Source organism: Meriones unguiculatus (assembly GCF_030254825.1).
Source record: "Meriones unguiculatus strain TT.TT164.6M chromosome X unlocalized genomic scaffold, Bangor_MerUng_6.1 ChrX_unordered_Scaffold_30, whole genome shotgun sequence".
NCBI lineage: Eukaryota > Metazoa > Chordata > Mammalia > Rodentia > Muridae > Meriones > Meriones unguiculatus.
In genome coordinates this window covers 4,985,652-5,004,450 of record NW_026843706.1, presented here as the reverse complement: position 1 = coordinate 5,004,450, position 18,799 = coordinate 4,985,652, and the positions used below count along the sequence as shown (strand labels likewise).

Here is an 18,799-nt window from a genome sequence, read left to right as displayed (position 1 = left end):
AACAAATTTCTTCTCTAATGATGGTTTGCCAAGCAAGAAGAATATTCAACTGAATCCTCCCACTGGATTTAGATTTATGAGAACTCTGGGATGTCCTATGGTTTTGACTGAGTCTTTTTTAACCAGGACCTCCACACTACCTTGGTAATGAGGCTTCAGCTTCCCATACCCTGTCATGTATACTCAGCAATACTTAATTTTTACTGTACAGCCTTTCTATTTCTCTGTGCTGTTGCCATGTTCTACCACTATTTCTGAAGCTTTTTCCCGATTTCTCTTTTGGAATAGAGTTATATTTCTCTTAATTCTTCCCGTAGTGTGAACTAAGGCAGTTTCTAATCTGATATTTTATTGGAAAATCACCTGCATGTTCTTAATGTTACATAGGCTAGAAATTAATTTTGTTGAAATTGTCACTCCACAAGACTACATTTTGATATTTGCTTTTGTTTCATAATATTTCTTTTGAATTGCCTTTGATAGTTTTGTTTTTATTTTTTCCTCAGGTATAAGTTTGGGCCTGTTTTTTGCTTGAAGATCATGGAAAGGCCACAGTGAGACCCATTCTATTGTGTTGGGATCATGTCAGTGAACACAATGCAGTTCTTTCCTCGCGTCTTGGTCATACATGATCAGTGTTGTTAACTACATCAATGATACTACATGCTTTGCAAGTCGAATAATCATAAGTTAGGGTAAATTCCCTGCACTCAATCTCATGGCAGTTTATTTCTTGATACATCCTTATTTACAGAATGAGTATTCAGTGGGAACCAATCTTAGAAAAAAAATTCAGCCAGTACTTCCACTTCCTGTGTTAGAGCCTTATTATATACTCCTTGTGCCAGTTGTACAGAGACATCCCATTTCTCATCTCTGTCTGGAAAAGTTAGAAATGGGGGGGGGGGGTTAAAAATACAGTTCTTTGTAATCAAACATATTTATGTCAGTAACATCTAGAATGTGTTTTTCCCTTCTATGATCTGACTTTTAATCTTTTTCTTTTGGCTTCCTAGAACAGAATTCTATATACTTATTTGCATTTGTTTAATAAGGAGAGCTGTTCTTACAGCAAAGAATTCATCAAGGACTTTGGGATTCACTTGTCATTTTTCTTTGCTTTTCAAGACAGGGTTTCTCTATGTAGCCTTGGCACTGCTGGACTTCTTTGTAGACCATGCTGGCCTCAAACACACAGTGATACACCTGTGTCTCCCTCCCTGAGTGCTGAGATTACAAGCATGTACCACCATACCAGGCTTGTCTGTCATTTTTTATATTCATATTCCAGAAAAAACAAGGAGAACAACTACAGTAGGTAATGCTATAATTTACCATTTAGATAACTTGCTGGTAGCCTTTATAAGTGAAAGGGAAATCGCTGTCTTTTGGCAAAGAAAATGAAATTAGGAACAAGACTTTTCCATATATTTCCTTTTAATTTTCATGATAGTAACTTTTTTTTTTACAATTATATTTTTACTTTTAAATCCAAATACAATTATGTTGATTTTCTCTTTCATTTCTTTCACCCTTATCACTCACCCTCCACCTTGCTTTATCTTGGATGTTTTATGTTCATTTCTTTAATTGTTGTTACATATATATGTGTGTTTGTATGCCTATGTGTAATCATAACTTTACAAATATAACCTTCTCATTTCATACAAAGTTCCTTGTATGTATATGATTTCAGGGCTGTCCATTTGGTATTGGAAGTCATTTGGGGGACTGTACCTCGAGCAAAACACTCTGTCAGCTTTCCTTAATTGATTGTAATCCTTTATCTAGCGTTGAGGCCCCCAAATTTCAGCCTTACACATTAGCATATTTATTAATATCATCCTTGTTTAGGTATTGTTTAAGTAGATGTGTTGATGAGAAGTATATAGTTAATTTTGATCTACCTTATTTACTTTAGAAATGTTTGTAGAAAAAGTAATTTTTCCCTAAAAGCTGAATAATCTTTTCTAAGGAGTTTTATACTACAGGCACATTTTTCCTTTAGATAAAACAATTATTTAATATGGAAAGTAACCCCAATTGCTTTATTGTGGTAAATTTAGGAATAACTATGTGTGACAAATGGTAGCATCTTGTTTTGTTATCTAAGAACTAGATAGCTCTCTTTTATCTTAAGAATATGCACTTAATAGGTTTGTCTGTTTTCTTCTTTCTGGTTTTGCTAACTATTTAACAGTTTACCCTGTAATATGTATCATATTCAGAATACTAATTTTTCAGTAATAACCTTTTTTCTCTTTATAGAATACTTAGTTTAATCTAAATCCTTTAGTACTGGAAACAATATAGATTAAGAAATCTTCCTGGGCTCAACTTTATGTTTTAGAAAATGTCTTTTTGCAGTGAATCACTATTGCTCACATGAATTAAATAAGCCCAAGGAAGCTTTTTTGTGTTTCTCTGTGATAGAGCTCCACACGTTTCTCTCAATGTTCTTTGCTTTATTTTGTAAAAAATGAACTGAACTTTTTGTCCCAGATGATCAATGAAAATAAAATGCTTGCCAATCAGACACTGGTCAAGCTTTGTTCTCCACAGCCCTGAAATTTGTCATAACCTCATGTGAGTCATCATACAGTCCTTTTTGAAAGTAGAATGGTTTCCGTGTGAAACCACATGATTTTTTCAACACATATTCTCATATATCATATTCTCTCTAGCTTTATTTACAGTTCTCTGTAGAGTAACATTCAAGATTCTATAGATGGGTAACTATATTTGATGAAATATAGATAAATTATTCAAAGTAGTTAATAAAGATTTGAATACTCCCAATTTTAGAAATAGTGTATCAGTACATGCACTGAAGTTCCTTTAAAAATAATTTAAAATTTTTATTGTATGTATATGACTATTGTACATGCATGAATTTATCTGCATTGCCTGTGTGACTGCTTCCTGTAGAGGCCATAAAAAGGGCACTATAGAGGAGGGACAAGACGGCGGAGTCAGGAAAACACCGCATCTGAGGTGCAGGACAACATTTTCCGACCAAGAGACTGAACTCTAGGCCCTAAAACAACAGCGATCGTTGTTTCCCAGGTGAGAGGAAACCCCCATGGTATGTGAATCATTCAGGTCCACTCTCAGGCCACTCAGCCAGAACCTGGAAGAGATCCAGGGTCACACAGGCACTAGGTCTCCAGACCAGAGCTACACTCCTGCATATCCTGATCACCTTCCCAGGCTCAACGGTGGGCACAAAAACACCAGAGAGTGGGTGTCTCAGTCGTGAGAAAATCTCACTGGGAAGGAAGGTAGTAGGGCTGGCCACAGGTCACCTAGTCTTTACCTGGAAAAAGTCTTGCAGACCAGCAGGTATGAGCCACCATCACCAACCCTGGGACCTGCTGTTACCAGGACAGCAGTACTCACCTGCCACAGATTACCACTTGGGTACTGGGGGCACAGAGCCCAAACCTCAGACCTACAAAAGCCCGGGATCCCTGAGATCAACCCCCAGATACTGCTCCAAGAGGCAACCAGTTATCCTTAACAAAACTGACCAAACCAAGGGACACACAGGTTACAACAGCAGCTCACTAAATTTACAGCAAGAAACCCAGAAGCAGGGCAGCTGTCTTCAGGATTTCTCCAGGTGAGAGGAGAGCCCTCTCGACTAACAAGGACCACAGTTACCACTCAGGTCTCTATGCCTGAGGTGAGCTGTGGCAATTCCTGAAAAACACAAGCCATACAGTGACTATACCCAAAAAGCTGAGAAGGCTTCCTTCAGGAAAAACCATCTTCCTGCCAAGGGGATTCTCTCAACCACAGGATTCCAGGAACCACCAGAAACTAACTCGAAACACTTACAATAGCTCAAAGGGTAGAGGCCAGCATAAAAGCTCAACCAACAAAAGACAGAGCAATATGGCATCTCTAGAACCCAGTTATCCAGGGTTAAGCAGCCCTGGACACCCAAGCATAAATGAAATTCAAGAAGATGACCTAACATCTATGCTCTTGAAGATGACAGAGGAAACAAATAAAATGCATAAAGACCTAGAGGAAGATAAACTCATACAGATTATGGCCATCCATAAAGAAATAAGGGAAGACAAAGAAAGACAGAGTATGGCCATCCATGAAGAAATACAGGAAGTTGCAGCCAAACAGTTTGTGGCCTTTAGAGAGGAAATACTTAAATCACTGAAAGAAATAAAAGAAACGAAGGATTGTTCAAACAAACAGCTGAATGAATTGAAGGAAAATACAGTAGGACAGGTGAAGGAAATCAACAAAATGGCTCAAGACCTGAAGATAGATTTAGAAAAATTAAAGAAAACACAAATGGAGGAAACTGTGGGGAGAAAGAACTTAGGAAAGAAAACAGGAACTACAGAGGTAAGCATAACCAATAGACTACAAGAGATGGAAAAAAGAATCTCAGGTGTAGAAGATATAATGGAAGAAATAAATGTATCTGTCAAAGAAAATGTTAAATCTAAAAAATTCCTGACACAGACCGTCCAAGATATCCAAGACAACATAAAAAGACAAAACCTAAGGATAATAGGAATCGAAGGAAAAAGAAGATTCCATCCTCCAAGGCACAGAAAATATTTTCAACAAAAACATTTAAGAAAATTTCCTCAACTTAAAAGAGAGGCCAATAAGAATCCAAGAGGCCTACAGAACACCCAATGAATTTGACCAGAAAAGAAAATCCTCCCACCACATAATAATCAAGACCATAAGTATACAGAACAAAGAAAAAAAATACTAAAAGCTGCAAGGGAAAAAGGCCAAGGAATATATAATGGCAAACCAATTAGAATCACACCTGACTTTTCAACAGAGACTATGAAAGCCAGAAAGGCCTGGACAGATATCATGCAGACCCTAAGAGAACACAGATGTCAGCCCAGGCTATTATAGCCAGCAAAACTCTCAATCCTCATAGACGGAGAAAACAAGATATTCAATGACAAAAACAAATTTCAACAATACCTACGAACAAATCCATCATTACAGAAGACACTAGAGGGGAAAATACAACCCAAGGAAACTAGCTACTTTCAAGGAAACACAGGAAATAATTAACCTTACTACAGTAAAATAATAAGTAACCAAACACACTAACTTATGACCACAGCCAACATCAAAATCAGAGGATCTAACAGCCACTGGCCATTAATCTCTCTCAACATCAAGGGACTCAATTCTCCAATAAAAAGATACAGACTAACAGAATGGATATATAAACAATACCTAGAAATCTGTTGCATACAAGAAACAAACCTGAGGATATAGGGTTGGAAGATAGCTCTTCAAGTAAATGGACCCAAGAAGCAAGCAGGAGTAGCCATTCTAATGTCTGATAAAATAGACTTTCAACCAAAATTACTCAAAAGAGATAGGGAAGGACATTTCATACTCATCAAGGGAAAATTCCACCAGGAAGACAGCACAATCCTGAACATCGATGCCCCAAATACAAGAGAAGCCACATTTGTAAAAGAAACATTGATAAAACTTAAACCACACATAAATCCCCACATATGAATAGTGGGAGACTTCAACACCCCACTCTCAACAAAAGACAGGTCAACAAAACAAAAATTAAACAAAGAAACAATGTCTCTAAAAGAGGTCATAAATCAAATGGACCTAACAGACATTTACAGAACCTTACCTACAAACACAAAAGAATTTACCTTCTTCTCAGCACCTCATGGAACCTTCACCAAATAGACCATATAGTGGGTCACAAAGCGAACCTCAACAGATATAAGAAGATTTAAATAATCCCCTGTATCCTATCTGATCACCATGGAATAAAGCTGGACCTCAACAACAACAGAAATAGCAATAAGCCTGCACACACATGGAAACTGAACAACTTGCTACTAAATGATAGCTGGGTCAGGGTAGAAATAAAGAAAGAAATTAAAGTCTTCCTAGAATTCAATGAAAATTAAGGCACAACAAACCCAAACTTGTGGGACACAATCAAAGCAGTGCTAAGAGGAAAGTTCATAACACTAAGTGCCTTCAAGAAGAAATTCAAGACAGCTCATTCAAGCAACTTAAGGGCTCACCTGTAAACCCTAGAAAAAGAAGAAGCAGACACACCAAAAAGGAGTAGACAGCTGGAAATAAACAAACTCAGGGCTGAAATCAATCAATTACAAACAAATAAAACAATTCAAAGAATCAATGAAACCAAGAACTGGTTCTTTGAGAAAATCAACAAGATCAACAAACCCTTAGCCAAGCTAACTAAAAGGCAGAGAGACAGCATCCAAATCAACAAAGTCAGAAATGAAAAGGGGGACATAACTACAGACACTGAGGAAATCCAAACAATCATTAGGACTTACTTCAAAAGTCTATATGGCACAAAATTTGAAAATCTAAATGAAATGAACAATTTTCTTGATCAATTCCACTTAACAAAACTAAATCAAGACCAGGTAAATAAATTAAATAGGCCCATATCCCCCAAGGAAATAGAAGCAGTCATTGAAAGTCTCCCATCCAATAAAAGCCCAGGACCAGATGGTTTCAGCGCAGAATTCTACCAGACCTTCAAAGAAGAGCTAACTCTAGTTCTCTTCAAACTATTCCACAAAATAGAAAGAGAAGGAACACTACCAAACTCATTCAATGAAGTTACAGCCACCTTGGTACCTAAACCTCACAAAGACCCAACAAATAAAGAGAATTTCAGGCCATTCTCCCTTATGAACATTGATGGAAAAATACTCAACAAAGTACTTGCAAACCAAATACAAGAATACATCAAAGATATCATCCACCATGACCAAGTAGGCTTCAACCCAGGTATGCAGGGGTGGTTCAATGAATAGAAATCCATCAATGTGACCCACCATATCAACAAACTGAAAGAAAAAAATGACATGATAATCTCCTTAGATGCTGAAAAAGCATGTGACAAAATCCAACATCCATTCATGTTTAAAGTCCTGGAGAGATCAGGGATACAAGGCACATATCTAAACATAGTAAAGGCGATATACAGCAAGCCTATATATAGCCAACATCAAACTAAACGGAGAGAAACTTAAAGCAATCCCACTGAAATCAGGGACAAGACAAGGCTGCCCACTCTCTCCATATCTCTTCAACATAGTGCTGGAAGTCCTTGCTAGAGCAATAAGACAATTGAAGGAGATCAAGGGGATACAAATTGGAAAGGAAGAAGTCAAATTATCACTATTTGCAGATGATATGATAGTGTACCTGAGTGACCCCAAATATTCTACCAGGGGACTCCTACAGCTGGCTGATAAACACCTTCAGCAAAGACGGTGGATACAAAATTAACTCAAAAAAAAAAAAAAAATCAGTAGCAGTCCTGTATACAAAAGACAAAAGGGCTGAGAAAGAAATTAGGAAAACAACACCCTTCACTATAGCCACAAATGACATAAGGTACCTCGGAGTAACCCTAACCAAGCAAGTCAAAGACTTGTATGAAAAAAATTTCAAGTCTCTGAAGGAAGAATTTAAAGGAGATATTAGAAGATGGAAAGATCTCCCATGTTCACGGCTCAGCAGCATTAACATAGTAAAAATGGCCATCTTACCAAAAGCAATCTTCAGATTCAATGCAATCAAATTATCAACACAATTCTTTACAGACCTGGAAAGAAAAATTCTCAACTTCATATGGAATAACATGAAGCTCAGAATTGCTAAAACAATCCTCTACAATAAAAGATGTTCCGGAGGCCTCTCCATCCCTGCACTTAAGCTGTACTATAGAGCAACAGTAATAAAAACTGCATGGTACTGGCATAGAAACAGAATGGTGGATCAATGGAACCGAACGGAAGACCCAGAAATAAACCCACACACCTATGGATACCTGATCTTTGACAAAGATGCCAAAACCATACAATGGAAAAAAGATACCATCTTCAACAAATGGTGCTGGTCTAACTGTATATCTACATGTAGAAAAATGCAAATATTTTATTTGCATTATCACCCTGCACAAAACTAAAATCCAAGTGGATCAAAGACCTCAACATAAAACCAGACACATTAAATCGCTTAGAAGAAAAAGCAGGGAATACCCTAGAACTCATTGGTACAGGAGACAACTTCCTCAACAGAACATGAACAGTATAGGCTCTAAGAGCAAAAATCAATAAATGGGACCTCCTGAAACTGACAACTCCACATTTGGCTAAGGCTGAGGATCTGGCTTGCTTCCATGTATGTGGACCTATCTGCATTGCCCACGTGGCACGCTGGGGTTGGCTACCCAGAGGCTATTTAAGCTGTGGGCTGGCTTTCCCCAGGGTCTGATGATTGTTCAAGGTTCCTGAATAAACTGCATTGAAAAAAAAAACAAACTGAAACTGAAAAGCTTCTGTAAATCCAAGGACACTGTCATCAAAACAAAGTGACTGCCTACAGATTGGGAAAGAATCTTCAACAATCCTTTCTTCTGACAGAGGGCTAATATCCAGTATAAATAAAGAACTAAAGAAGGTGAAAAGCAGCAAACCAAGTAATCCAATTAAAAAATGGGGAACAGAGCTAAAGAGAGAATTCTCTGTAGAGGAATATAGAATGACAGAGCAACACTTAAAGAAATGCTCAAAGTCATTAGCCATCAGGGAAATGCAAATCAAAATGACCCTGAGATTTCACCTTACACCCATCAGAATGGCCAGATGAAAAACTGAAGTGACAACACATGCTAGAGAGGCTGTGGAGAAAGGGGTACCCTCCTCCACTGCTGGTGGGAATGTAAACTTGTGCAACCACTCTGGAAATCAATCTGGCACTTTTTCAGACAACTAGGAATAGTACTTCCTCAAGAACCAGCCATACCACTCCTAGGCATATATCCAAAAGAGGCTCAAGTACACACATAAGGACATTTGCTCTGCCATGTTTATAGTAGCTTTATTTGTAATTGCCAGAAGCTGGAAACAGCCCAGATGCCCCTCAACTGAAGAATGGATGGAGAAATGAGGTACATCTACACAATAGAATATTACTCAGCAATGAAAAATAAGGAAATCATTTAATTTGCAGGTAAATGGTGGGACCTGGAAAGGATCATCCTGAGTGAGCTGTTCCAGAAGCAGAAAGACACACAGTATATACTCACTCATATAGACATGTAATATGGGATAAACCTACTAAAATCTGTACATCTAAAGAAACTAATCAAGAGAGAGGACCCTGACTAAAACGCTCAATCCCCATCCCAAAAGACAAAGAGGAAGGACATCAGAAGAAGAAGAAAACAGGAAACAAGCCGCGGAGGGCCTCTGAAAGGCTCTACTCTGCAGGCTATCAAAGCAGATGCTGAGACTTATGACCATGTGTTGGGCAATGTGCACGGAATCTTATGTAAGAAGTGGGAAATATTAAGATCTGGAGAGGACAGGGACTCCACAAGGAGAGCAACAAAACCAGAAATTTGAACACAGTGGTCTTCCCAGAGACTCATACTCAAACCAAGTACCATGCATGGAGATAAGCTAGAACCCCTGCACAGATGTAGCCCATGGCAGTACATTGTCCAAGTGGGTTCCATTGTAATGGGAAGAGGGACTGTCTCTGCCATAAACTGAATGGCCTGCACTTTGATCACCTCCCTCTGAGGGGGGAGCAGCCTTACCAAGCCCCAGAAGATGACAATGCAGCCACTCCTGATGAGATCTGATAGACTAAGATCAGAAGGTAGGAGAGGAAGACCTCTCCTATCAGTGGACTTGGGGAGGGGCATGGGTGAAGAAGGGGATGGGAGGGGTGGGGGAGGGGCTTATGGGAGGATACAAAGTGAATAAAGTGTAATTAATAAAAACAAACAAAACAAAACAAAAAAGGGCACTATATCTCCTATAATTTCAGTTACATAAGATTGTAAGCCACTGTTGATAACCACACGCAAATGAAAATTTAGTTCAGTCCAAGAAATAACAATAGCATTTAATTATATTTGTATTACTGAAAACAGAAAGAAAATCATGTCTTAACAAATTATTTGTTTTTTTTTAAACATAGTTAAACAACAATGAAAAATTCTACCTGGACCTTCCTCTTTGTTCATAATCTCCTCAGAGTTTATATTTGTATTACTTCTTTTTGAGAATTAAGTTTATTCATTTCTGTAGCCTAATCTCTATGATGGTGCAGTTCTTGGCCATAAACTGGAAATCTGTATCATACCCCACCCCTAACCAATGTTCAAGGAACACTGAGAAATAATGGCAAAACGTTTGAAAGAGGCTGGAAAAGACTGCTCTAAGAGAATGTATTCTGGATATTTTAAAACCTTCACACTCACGAACTTCCAGCATCTACGCCTGGCTGCACAAGATAAAGCTGGTCACCATTCCAGCATTGAGGAGCTGTTTATGAGAATTAGTTTTCTTTGGGGATCTAGCCACTGGTACATTGCTCATGCTTCAGTGAATGGTCTTACACCCATATGCACATACGTAATTGACACTAATTTGATTTAGTGGGTTAAAATATAACTAAGAGGATAGGACATTGGGATGGGAACATAGTGGAGGCAGCCTGAGAGTGTTTGCCAGGGAAATGGATGTAATCAAAATACAGTACATATATAAAATATTGATACATATGCAAATTAATATAAAGAATATATATAAAGAAATAAAATACATTTTAAAGACACTACAAATTCTGTCTACGATAGTGGTATATACCTCTAATACCTGCACTTACGAGATGAATGCTGAAGATTTACATATTTCACTCCAGCTCAGGCTACCCTAGTGGGTTCTAAGACAACAGAGAGATCCTGTCTAAACACACAAACACACAACCCCCCAAAAAAAATTTCCTTTTAAGACAGAAAAAACACAACTCCAAACTCTGTAAACAGTTGCCACATTGGTAGGGGTTTTGGAATGTATGTAATGGATATGAAGCAATTAAATTTGCAAAGAGAGTGTACAAATTATGTCTTTGAAGAATGATAGTTATCATAAAAGTTACCGCTTTTACCACAGATAATATCATTCCCCTTTCTGAAAAGATTTATTTATTTTTATTAATTCAGGGCAGCCTGTTAATTTCTAAGACAACTTATGCCCAAGTTATCAGATAATGATTTTCAGTAAATTCATATACCGTTTTCCCCCTTACAGGGTAAGTTATTTAATTTGCAATGAAATCCTGTCTTCCCCAGGTGGAAACAAGGCAGGGTTATAGAATTTGTGTCAAGGTTCTACAAATTTCTTGTCAGATATCTTTCTGTCTATACCACCCCTACTTTCACTCATTTCATTGCCAATTTAAATTTAATTAATTAACATGTCCCTTTAAGCATTGGGTCTATGTCTCTTAGTTCAGAATGAAGCAAGCCAATGAGGGCATCACATTCAAAACACGTTTATTCCTTATTGCTCAGAAACTCCTAGGAGACACTGTGCATAAAACAAGGCAGTGTTTTCTTGTCGTCTGAATTGGAACAATTGCCACCATCCATTTGTGACAAACTTTTCTCTAGTTTATTGATAATAACTTGTATGTTGTGTTTATGTCATGTCTGTGTATTCACAGATGTATGTGTATGTGTGTGCACATATTCATAGATGCACATGTAATTTCATGAGTGTGCATGTGGAGGTTAAGTTTACCTTTGGGTCCAGTTTCTTAGGCATTGTCGACCTTATTTTTTGAGACCGTGTCCTGAACTAGCCTGGATCTGTCATTAGACTAGATGATGAGGCCTGTTTCTGCCTCCTTAGTGATGAGATTATTGGCACATACCACCACCAGTGTCACCTTTTTAATGTGGCTTTATTAATCAAATACACTTACCCCAAGTAACTCTTTTTTAAAAGGCTTTTATGTGTATATATTTGGATTTGCTGGATCTGGAGTTCCAGGAGGACTGATCTTCTTGGTGTGGGTGCTGGGAATTGAACTTTGGTCCTTTGCAAGAACAGTGTGTGTTCTTAACTCCTGACTCATCTCTCCAGTAGTACTCCCATATTAACTCTTAAAAAGAAGGGGCTACTTCCATTTCAGGAGTTTGACCTTCCAGTGGTGAGACACAGCATGAGTATCTTGGCTTTGGTCATCAGTTTCAAAAAGATCACTTCTTAAAAATTAAAAGTAATACCATCCCTTCATGTGTGTGTGGGATTGATCCTGTAACATGTTCCTGATACTTAATGTCAATACCCACTTGTGTGTTATATGTATGAAATAGTATTCAATTTGCCAGTTCTATGGACATCCTCCTTATGCCAACTATTGTATTGTGTTGTTTATGGAATAAAACAAGAAAAATACTATACATGTTCAGGGAAATGCACTTTTCTGAATATTACATGTATTTGGATGTACATATATATATGAAACCCACTAACAGAGAAGGCCCATGCTTAGATCACTGTAAAGAGACTTAAAGTCATAAAAGGACTTTCTTCCAACAAATTTTTGCCTGTTTTCAGTTCAATGTCCCCCATACTTTTCTCACATCTATTTCTATCCTTTCAGCTCCTTATTATTTTCTATTATTTGTCCTTAGATTTTAAAAGCTATTTCATTCTCTTCCTCATACTTTTATTGTTATTTAACTGAAAATTTCTAAGGAGAGAGGCTGTAGCTTATTTCCCCTATTTTTCTTGAATATTTTTTATTTTTGAAACAATTTTTAAATTTGAATATCATTTGATTATAATCTTCTTCTCTCAAGTCCTTCCAGTTCCTCTCCCCTTCCTTACTCACCCAACATAAAAACAAACAAAACCGCAGTGTAATACCAACCCCTTATAAAAACCCAGAAAACAAAATAAAACCACACCCAAAAGAAAATTAAAACAAAACAAAACAAAACAAACAAAAAACACCAAATTGTAACCAAATAAATGTGTGCATTCACTCGCATGCACAGGTACACACACACACACACACACACACACACACACACACACACACACATACCTGTGGAGACCATTGTATGTCGTTGAACTAGGGAAGATGAGGACTGTCCAACTGTCCTGGAGTGGTCGATATGCCCAGTATTACTCTATTGGAGAAAGATGATTTTTCCTCTCCTAGCCAGTATAAGTCATCACTTTTAACAGAATGACTTTTAAAAACCAAATGAAAATTAATATTGTATAATGAATAAACTGATGAACATGAATTAGTTTAAATACTTTATTAATACCTATATTCCTTAGTAAAATAAACAAATTGAAGTACATACATTTTATATATATATAATAAAGTGAAATAAGAAAAACTAAGAACTAAGTATTCTCTCTTTTTTTTTTACTTTTCCATTTTACTGTCTCAATGTTATTTAAAAGTGTCTATATTCTAACACAGATTTTAGTCAGTGAACTAAAAAAATTAATATTGAAAAAAAACTGATATATTCAAACTTATATAAAGGTCTCCCTTTCTTCTCATACATAATTAAAAGAGAGTTAAGTCCAATTAGTTCTATTCATATGGGCATAGGCTTCACCCCCTAGCATGTGGAGAACACACCAGTGGTCACACTCCCCTCCTCAATAGCTTGAAACTATTAAACTATATTAAATGTATAAGAAAATCCATTTATAACTTTATATTTTTAAAGCTCTGAAAACTAAAACCTGTTAAAAGAAACATCTGAAATATAATAGAAAAAGTAAGATGAAACTTAAACAAATATGACAGAGGAATTCAACATATTCAGTATGCTCCTTATAGACCCATGTTGCCCTTCTACTACCTAAAATGTCCATTGTCCTTAGTTTCCACAAAGAAAATATTCCTCAGACTTCAACCTTTGAAATAGAACCTAAAACTAAAAATGAAAAAGTTAAAACTGGAAGTTACTAATATATAGCAGAAATAGAAATATAAGCACTTGCTCCCTTATCTCATATTAGCCCTTCACTCTTAAGTAGCTGATAGACTTTTATAAAAAGTGAAGAAAAAGCCTTAGCTATTACTTAGCATGGGATGAGCTGCCAGGCATGGCTCTTGAATATGAACTGGCCATAGTAGTAGTGCGAGACCTGGCTATAGCCCTGGCTTGGGCTCTTTCTTCTTCATCTTTCACTGCTACTTCATACAGATGTGGGAAGGCATCTGGTGTAGTATCATGAATCTTGGCCCAAAACTCCAGGATTTTCATCTTGCTGATTTCAGCATGTGTTCTGGGACCCCACATGAATTCAAAGGATGGTGGATTGCTGTTGGGCACTTGTCGGTACACCAAGTACTTTAGCTGTACCAAATCTTCAGTGATAACCTTCTTAGGATCGCCATAGATGAAGTGTTTTCTGTTAGAATAAACACCCATCATATTTAGCACATCCCAGATCTCCGTTTCAGTGGCACAGTCGTCTTTCGTGAAGATCACACCCAGCACAATCATTAGGAGGCCACTATTGGGCATTATTTCTTCACCCATAACTCCATCAAGGGTATGTTCTAGTTTGTTAAAAAGGGCATAGCAGTGCCTGACAGGATCCACTTCTTTCAGATCAACACCATAGGCCAGTTCCATGTGCTCTGAGGCTCTTTTTAGGATTTCATTGAAGTGACTCTTAGATGTTTTGATAACAGACTTCAGCATATCTGCCTTTGTAATGACCTCCTTATTTTGATACTTCTGTATGAGGAACTGTACCAGTAAGACTACTTTGTGGTTGATAGGATCTTTATACCAGTCCTCAATGCTGTCAGAGTCATCAGAACTTTTCTCATCTTCATTCTGGACACTTGAATTTGCGTAAGTGTGTGCAAAGGTAGAATGAGCTCCCTGTGGCAAGCTGGGAGGTGCAGGCATACCGTCAACAGGAATCGCCTGATTTGGACACCCATACAAAGGACCAGAAGAGGCCTCTCCCTCTGGTGCGTTTTTAGCACTGGCCTGGCGGCGCTTCTCACTGGCACGTAGCTTGCTCTTCTGGCCACGAGGCATGATGTCTACAGTGGGGACCACTGGTAGTACAGCAAACAAGTTGAAGAAGGGGTCACCCTGAAAAACAGAGGATAATATCATTTGTACAGTCTGTGTTGGTAGAATCTACCATTATGCCACAAAAGACTGCCTTGTATGGTTCCCTTAAGAGTACAGACTAAGGAACCCAAAAGTGAAGGGAAGATTTAGTCCTTGTAGTGTCAGTTCCAACTCACAATATATATATATATATATTTTACTTTCCTCCTGACCAATACTTTTTCTCCCTTTGCTGAACGGTGCCTCTGTCTAGCTTTTATCCCTGATTGCCAAGCAGAAGTGTAGGGGCACAGCAAAATCAATTGGAGACACTGGAATTAAAATTTAGGGGTTGAGTTGGATAAAACGAAGCAGATCTCTTTGGAAGGGCCTCTGGTCTGTGGCAAGAGTGTCCCAGAAGATATCTTGACAAACAGAGGTTCCTACGATTCCTTACCTAAAGCTCAAGCCAAAGCTTCCTCAGAGGCTTCACTGGTCTTGAAGAAAAGCCGAAAATAATGGCTGTAGAAAAAAAGTGGCTATTAGGGTTATCCATTTCTGGTCATACCAACACAGTCCCTAAAGAGCAACCATGTTGATGCAGATTGAAAATAGCGACCCTGTCAGTTTGAGTATAACTGTTGGATTAGTTGCTGGGTAAAGAGTAAACGGACTTCTTATTTGATGCTTTCATGTGTGTGTAACTATGAAACTCTGAGATATACATGTCAGAGAAGTACAGCATAAATGGATAAGAAAGTATATAAAAGAAGTATACAAATTTTATATAAAGAGTACCTATCATTTTAAAGCTTCTATACTAAAACATTAGGAAGTTTTCACTAACAATATCCATGTGTAGTGGACAAGGTTCATCCTTATTTGAACACAATGCAATATCTATACATAACAAAAACCAAACATTATCCAAATAACAATGGATAATTGTATGTGTTATTTTATGTGAAAACAAATCTGTTCTGGTGTGCTGGTGTATGGCTAAAATAGGAGGATAGCAATTCAAGTCCTGCAAAGGCCATCTAGCACGATCCTGCCACAAAAACACCACCAGTGATAATAACAAAACATAATTTAAATTTTAAAAAGTTTGAAAGAAATTACAATTGTTTTTTTCTCTATGGTCCTTAGATTGGTGAGATAAACAACTAAAAGACAAACATCAAGATAGAAGTTCATATAATAATAACCAACCTATAGCTAAATCAGATAAATCTACTTTAAAACCATTATAAAAGAAATTCCATTTACATATTCTACAAGCTTGGGTCAAAGAAATTCCAACGTTCACTTCCTTGGAAGGTCCCCTCATTCCCTTTTGTTACCTAATCTCTGTGGATATTTGTAATGAATCATACATCTAAGGCTTAAAAATTAACATCCACATATAAGAAAAATCATGCAATATTTTCTTTCTGGGTTGAGTTACTTCATTCAACGTGATATATAGCTCAACCCTTATCAGAAACACTTCTTCACTAATGGGAAGACCCACAACTGCAAAGCAGATTTGTGGGATGACTCAAAATAAACAGCTATTTCCAGACATAAAAGAGTTTATATATGTATACATGAACTCACAAAAGTCTATGGCAACAATACAAGGATTGAACTGTTTTCACTTCTTCTTGTTAGCTTGGCTTTGTTTTTCTCATTATTGTTTACCTTTTCAAATAAACAACACTTGGTTTCATTATTTGTTGTAGTTTTTATTTCCATGTCATTGATTTTTCCCCTGACTTTAATTGCTTCATCTACTGATTTTTACATTTTAGTTTTTAGTGTTTCTAGACTCAAAGGAACATTGTTATTTGAAATCTCTAAAATTTTAATAAACCAACTTGTAGCCATTGACTTCACTCTTACCATGGCTTTTATTCTATCATGATTGATTTTGGTATGTTTTATTTTCATTTTATTTTATCTTCTTAGAAATTCTTTTTGATTTTTTTTTGTACCTGCTTTTTAATTCCCCTAGCACTTGTGCTTTCTCTCCTTCATTCCTCTCTCTCTCCCTCTCTCCATCCATGTATGTGTGCACATGTTCTTTATATGTGATACAGGCATATATGTGTATGCCTGCTGGTGTACTTGCCTGTGCATGTGCAAGTGGAAGCCAGACATTAACATCAGGTGTCTTCTGCTATTAGACTCTCCATTACTTTTTGAGACAAGGTCTTTACCTGAACTTTGAGATCACTGCTTTGGCCAGAGAGGCTGACCAGAGTTCTGAAGACCACTGTTCTCTATTGTCTCCACTGTTAAGGTTACAGATTTCACCATGCCCGCCTTTTAAAATAAATAGTGTGGGATTCCAACTCAGGTCCTCATGCTTGTGCAGAAAGCACTTTACCCAGTGAGCCATCTTCCTAGCATGCATTCTTCTTTTCATGACCATCATTCAGTATGTTGGTCATTGTTCATGAGTTTGTGTATGTTCTCTAGTTTCTCTTACTGTTCATTTCTAGATTTAACCCTCTGTGGTCTGATAGAATATAATAAATTATTTCAGTTATTCTATGTTTGTTAATGCTTGTTTTGTTGTTGTTGTTATTCTGTCCTATTATGTAGCTTAGAGAAAGTCTCAGGCGCTGTCAAGAAGACTGTAATTTTCACTGTTTAGGTGGACTATTCTGTGGCTATCTCCAGGAACAGTTTATCTAGGATGTCATTTAACTCAGTTGTTTGCCATGAGGGCACAAATATTCTCTGAGTCTGCCATTCTCTTTGCAATTGGAGGTACTTAGGACATTGCTTTTTATGGAAGTGGTAAACAAACATGGGAACAAGCTCCACCTACAACCACACAAGTATGTTTCAAGTTAGACTGCATGGTTTGTGGAAATTCTTTCCTTGAAGAGTTTCCTGATATGGCACCAGAAGTTTGTTGAAGTTATTTGAAATCTTTCAGGAAAATCACAGTTACTTTTCTTGTTATTAAATTCCTGTCCTAAACAGACAACATTTTTCATAGCTTTTTACTACTCACATAAAAATAATAGCAGTAGCAATAGCTGTAAGTTCTTACTATAGACTAAGCTCCTTATATATGCATTTAATTAAAAATGTCATTACATTTACTTATTTTGTGTGTGGGTACATGTATACTAAGAACATGTATGTGTTGGTCAGAAGACAAGCTGAAATCGGTTCTCTTTTTCCACTAAGTGGGTCCTGGTGATTGAATCCAAGTTATCAAGCTTAGCAGAAAATACTTGCTGGCTCAACATGTTTCTAATTCTTTTTTTTTAAGCAATCATTTGTTATAATTTATTACATTTTATTCACATTGTATCCAAGATATAGGCCCCATCTCTTATCCTCCCAGTCCTACTCCCCCTCCGTTTTCTCTCTTATGCCCCTTCCCTAGTCCAGGGGAGGTCCTCCTTCCCTTCTATCTGACACTAGCCTATCTATCAGGTCTCATCATGGCTGGATGCATCATATTCCTCTGTGGTCTGGCAAGACTGCATCTCCCAGGAAGATGTGATCAAAGAGCCAGCCACTGAGTTCATGCCAGACACAGACCCTGAGCAATTTATTAGGGAATCCACTTGGAAACCGAGTGGCCTATGGTGTTCATCTGAGCAGGGGCCTTAGGTCCTCTCCATGCATGGTCCTTGGTTGGCATTTCAGTTTCTGCAGCGGCCCCTGGACCCAGGATTTTTGGATATGTTGGTCTCCTTGTAGAGCTCCTGTCTCCTCCAGGACTTTCTATCTCCCCCTTCTTCCATAAGATTCCCTCTGCCCACACTTTGGCTATGAGTTTCAGCATCTCTGAGTTCCATACCCTGATGGGTAGTGTCTTTCAGAGACCCACTGTGGAAGGCTCCTATC

The 18,799-nt window shown here is 37.6% G+C and overlaps 1 protein-coding gene across 1 annotated transcript; it reads right to left on the bottom strand.

The window, feature by feature from the left end:
• Window positions 1-13,945: 13,945 nt before the first annotated feature.
• LOC110543591 (melanoma-associated antigen B18-like) lies at window positions 13,946-14,926 on the bottom strand. The gene has a single exon (XM_021629872.1). It carries the CDS (start codon window positions 14,924-14,926, stop codon window positions 13,946-13,948), a length of 981 nt encoding a protein of 326 aa, XP_021485547.1.
• Between the last annotated feature and the right edge of the window lie 3,873 nt (window positions 14,927-18,799).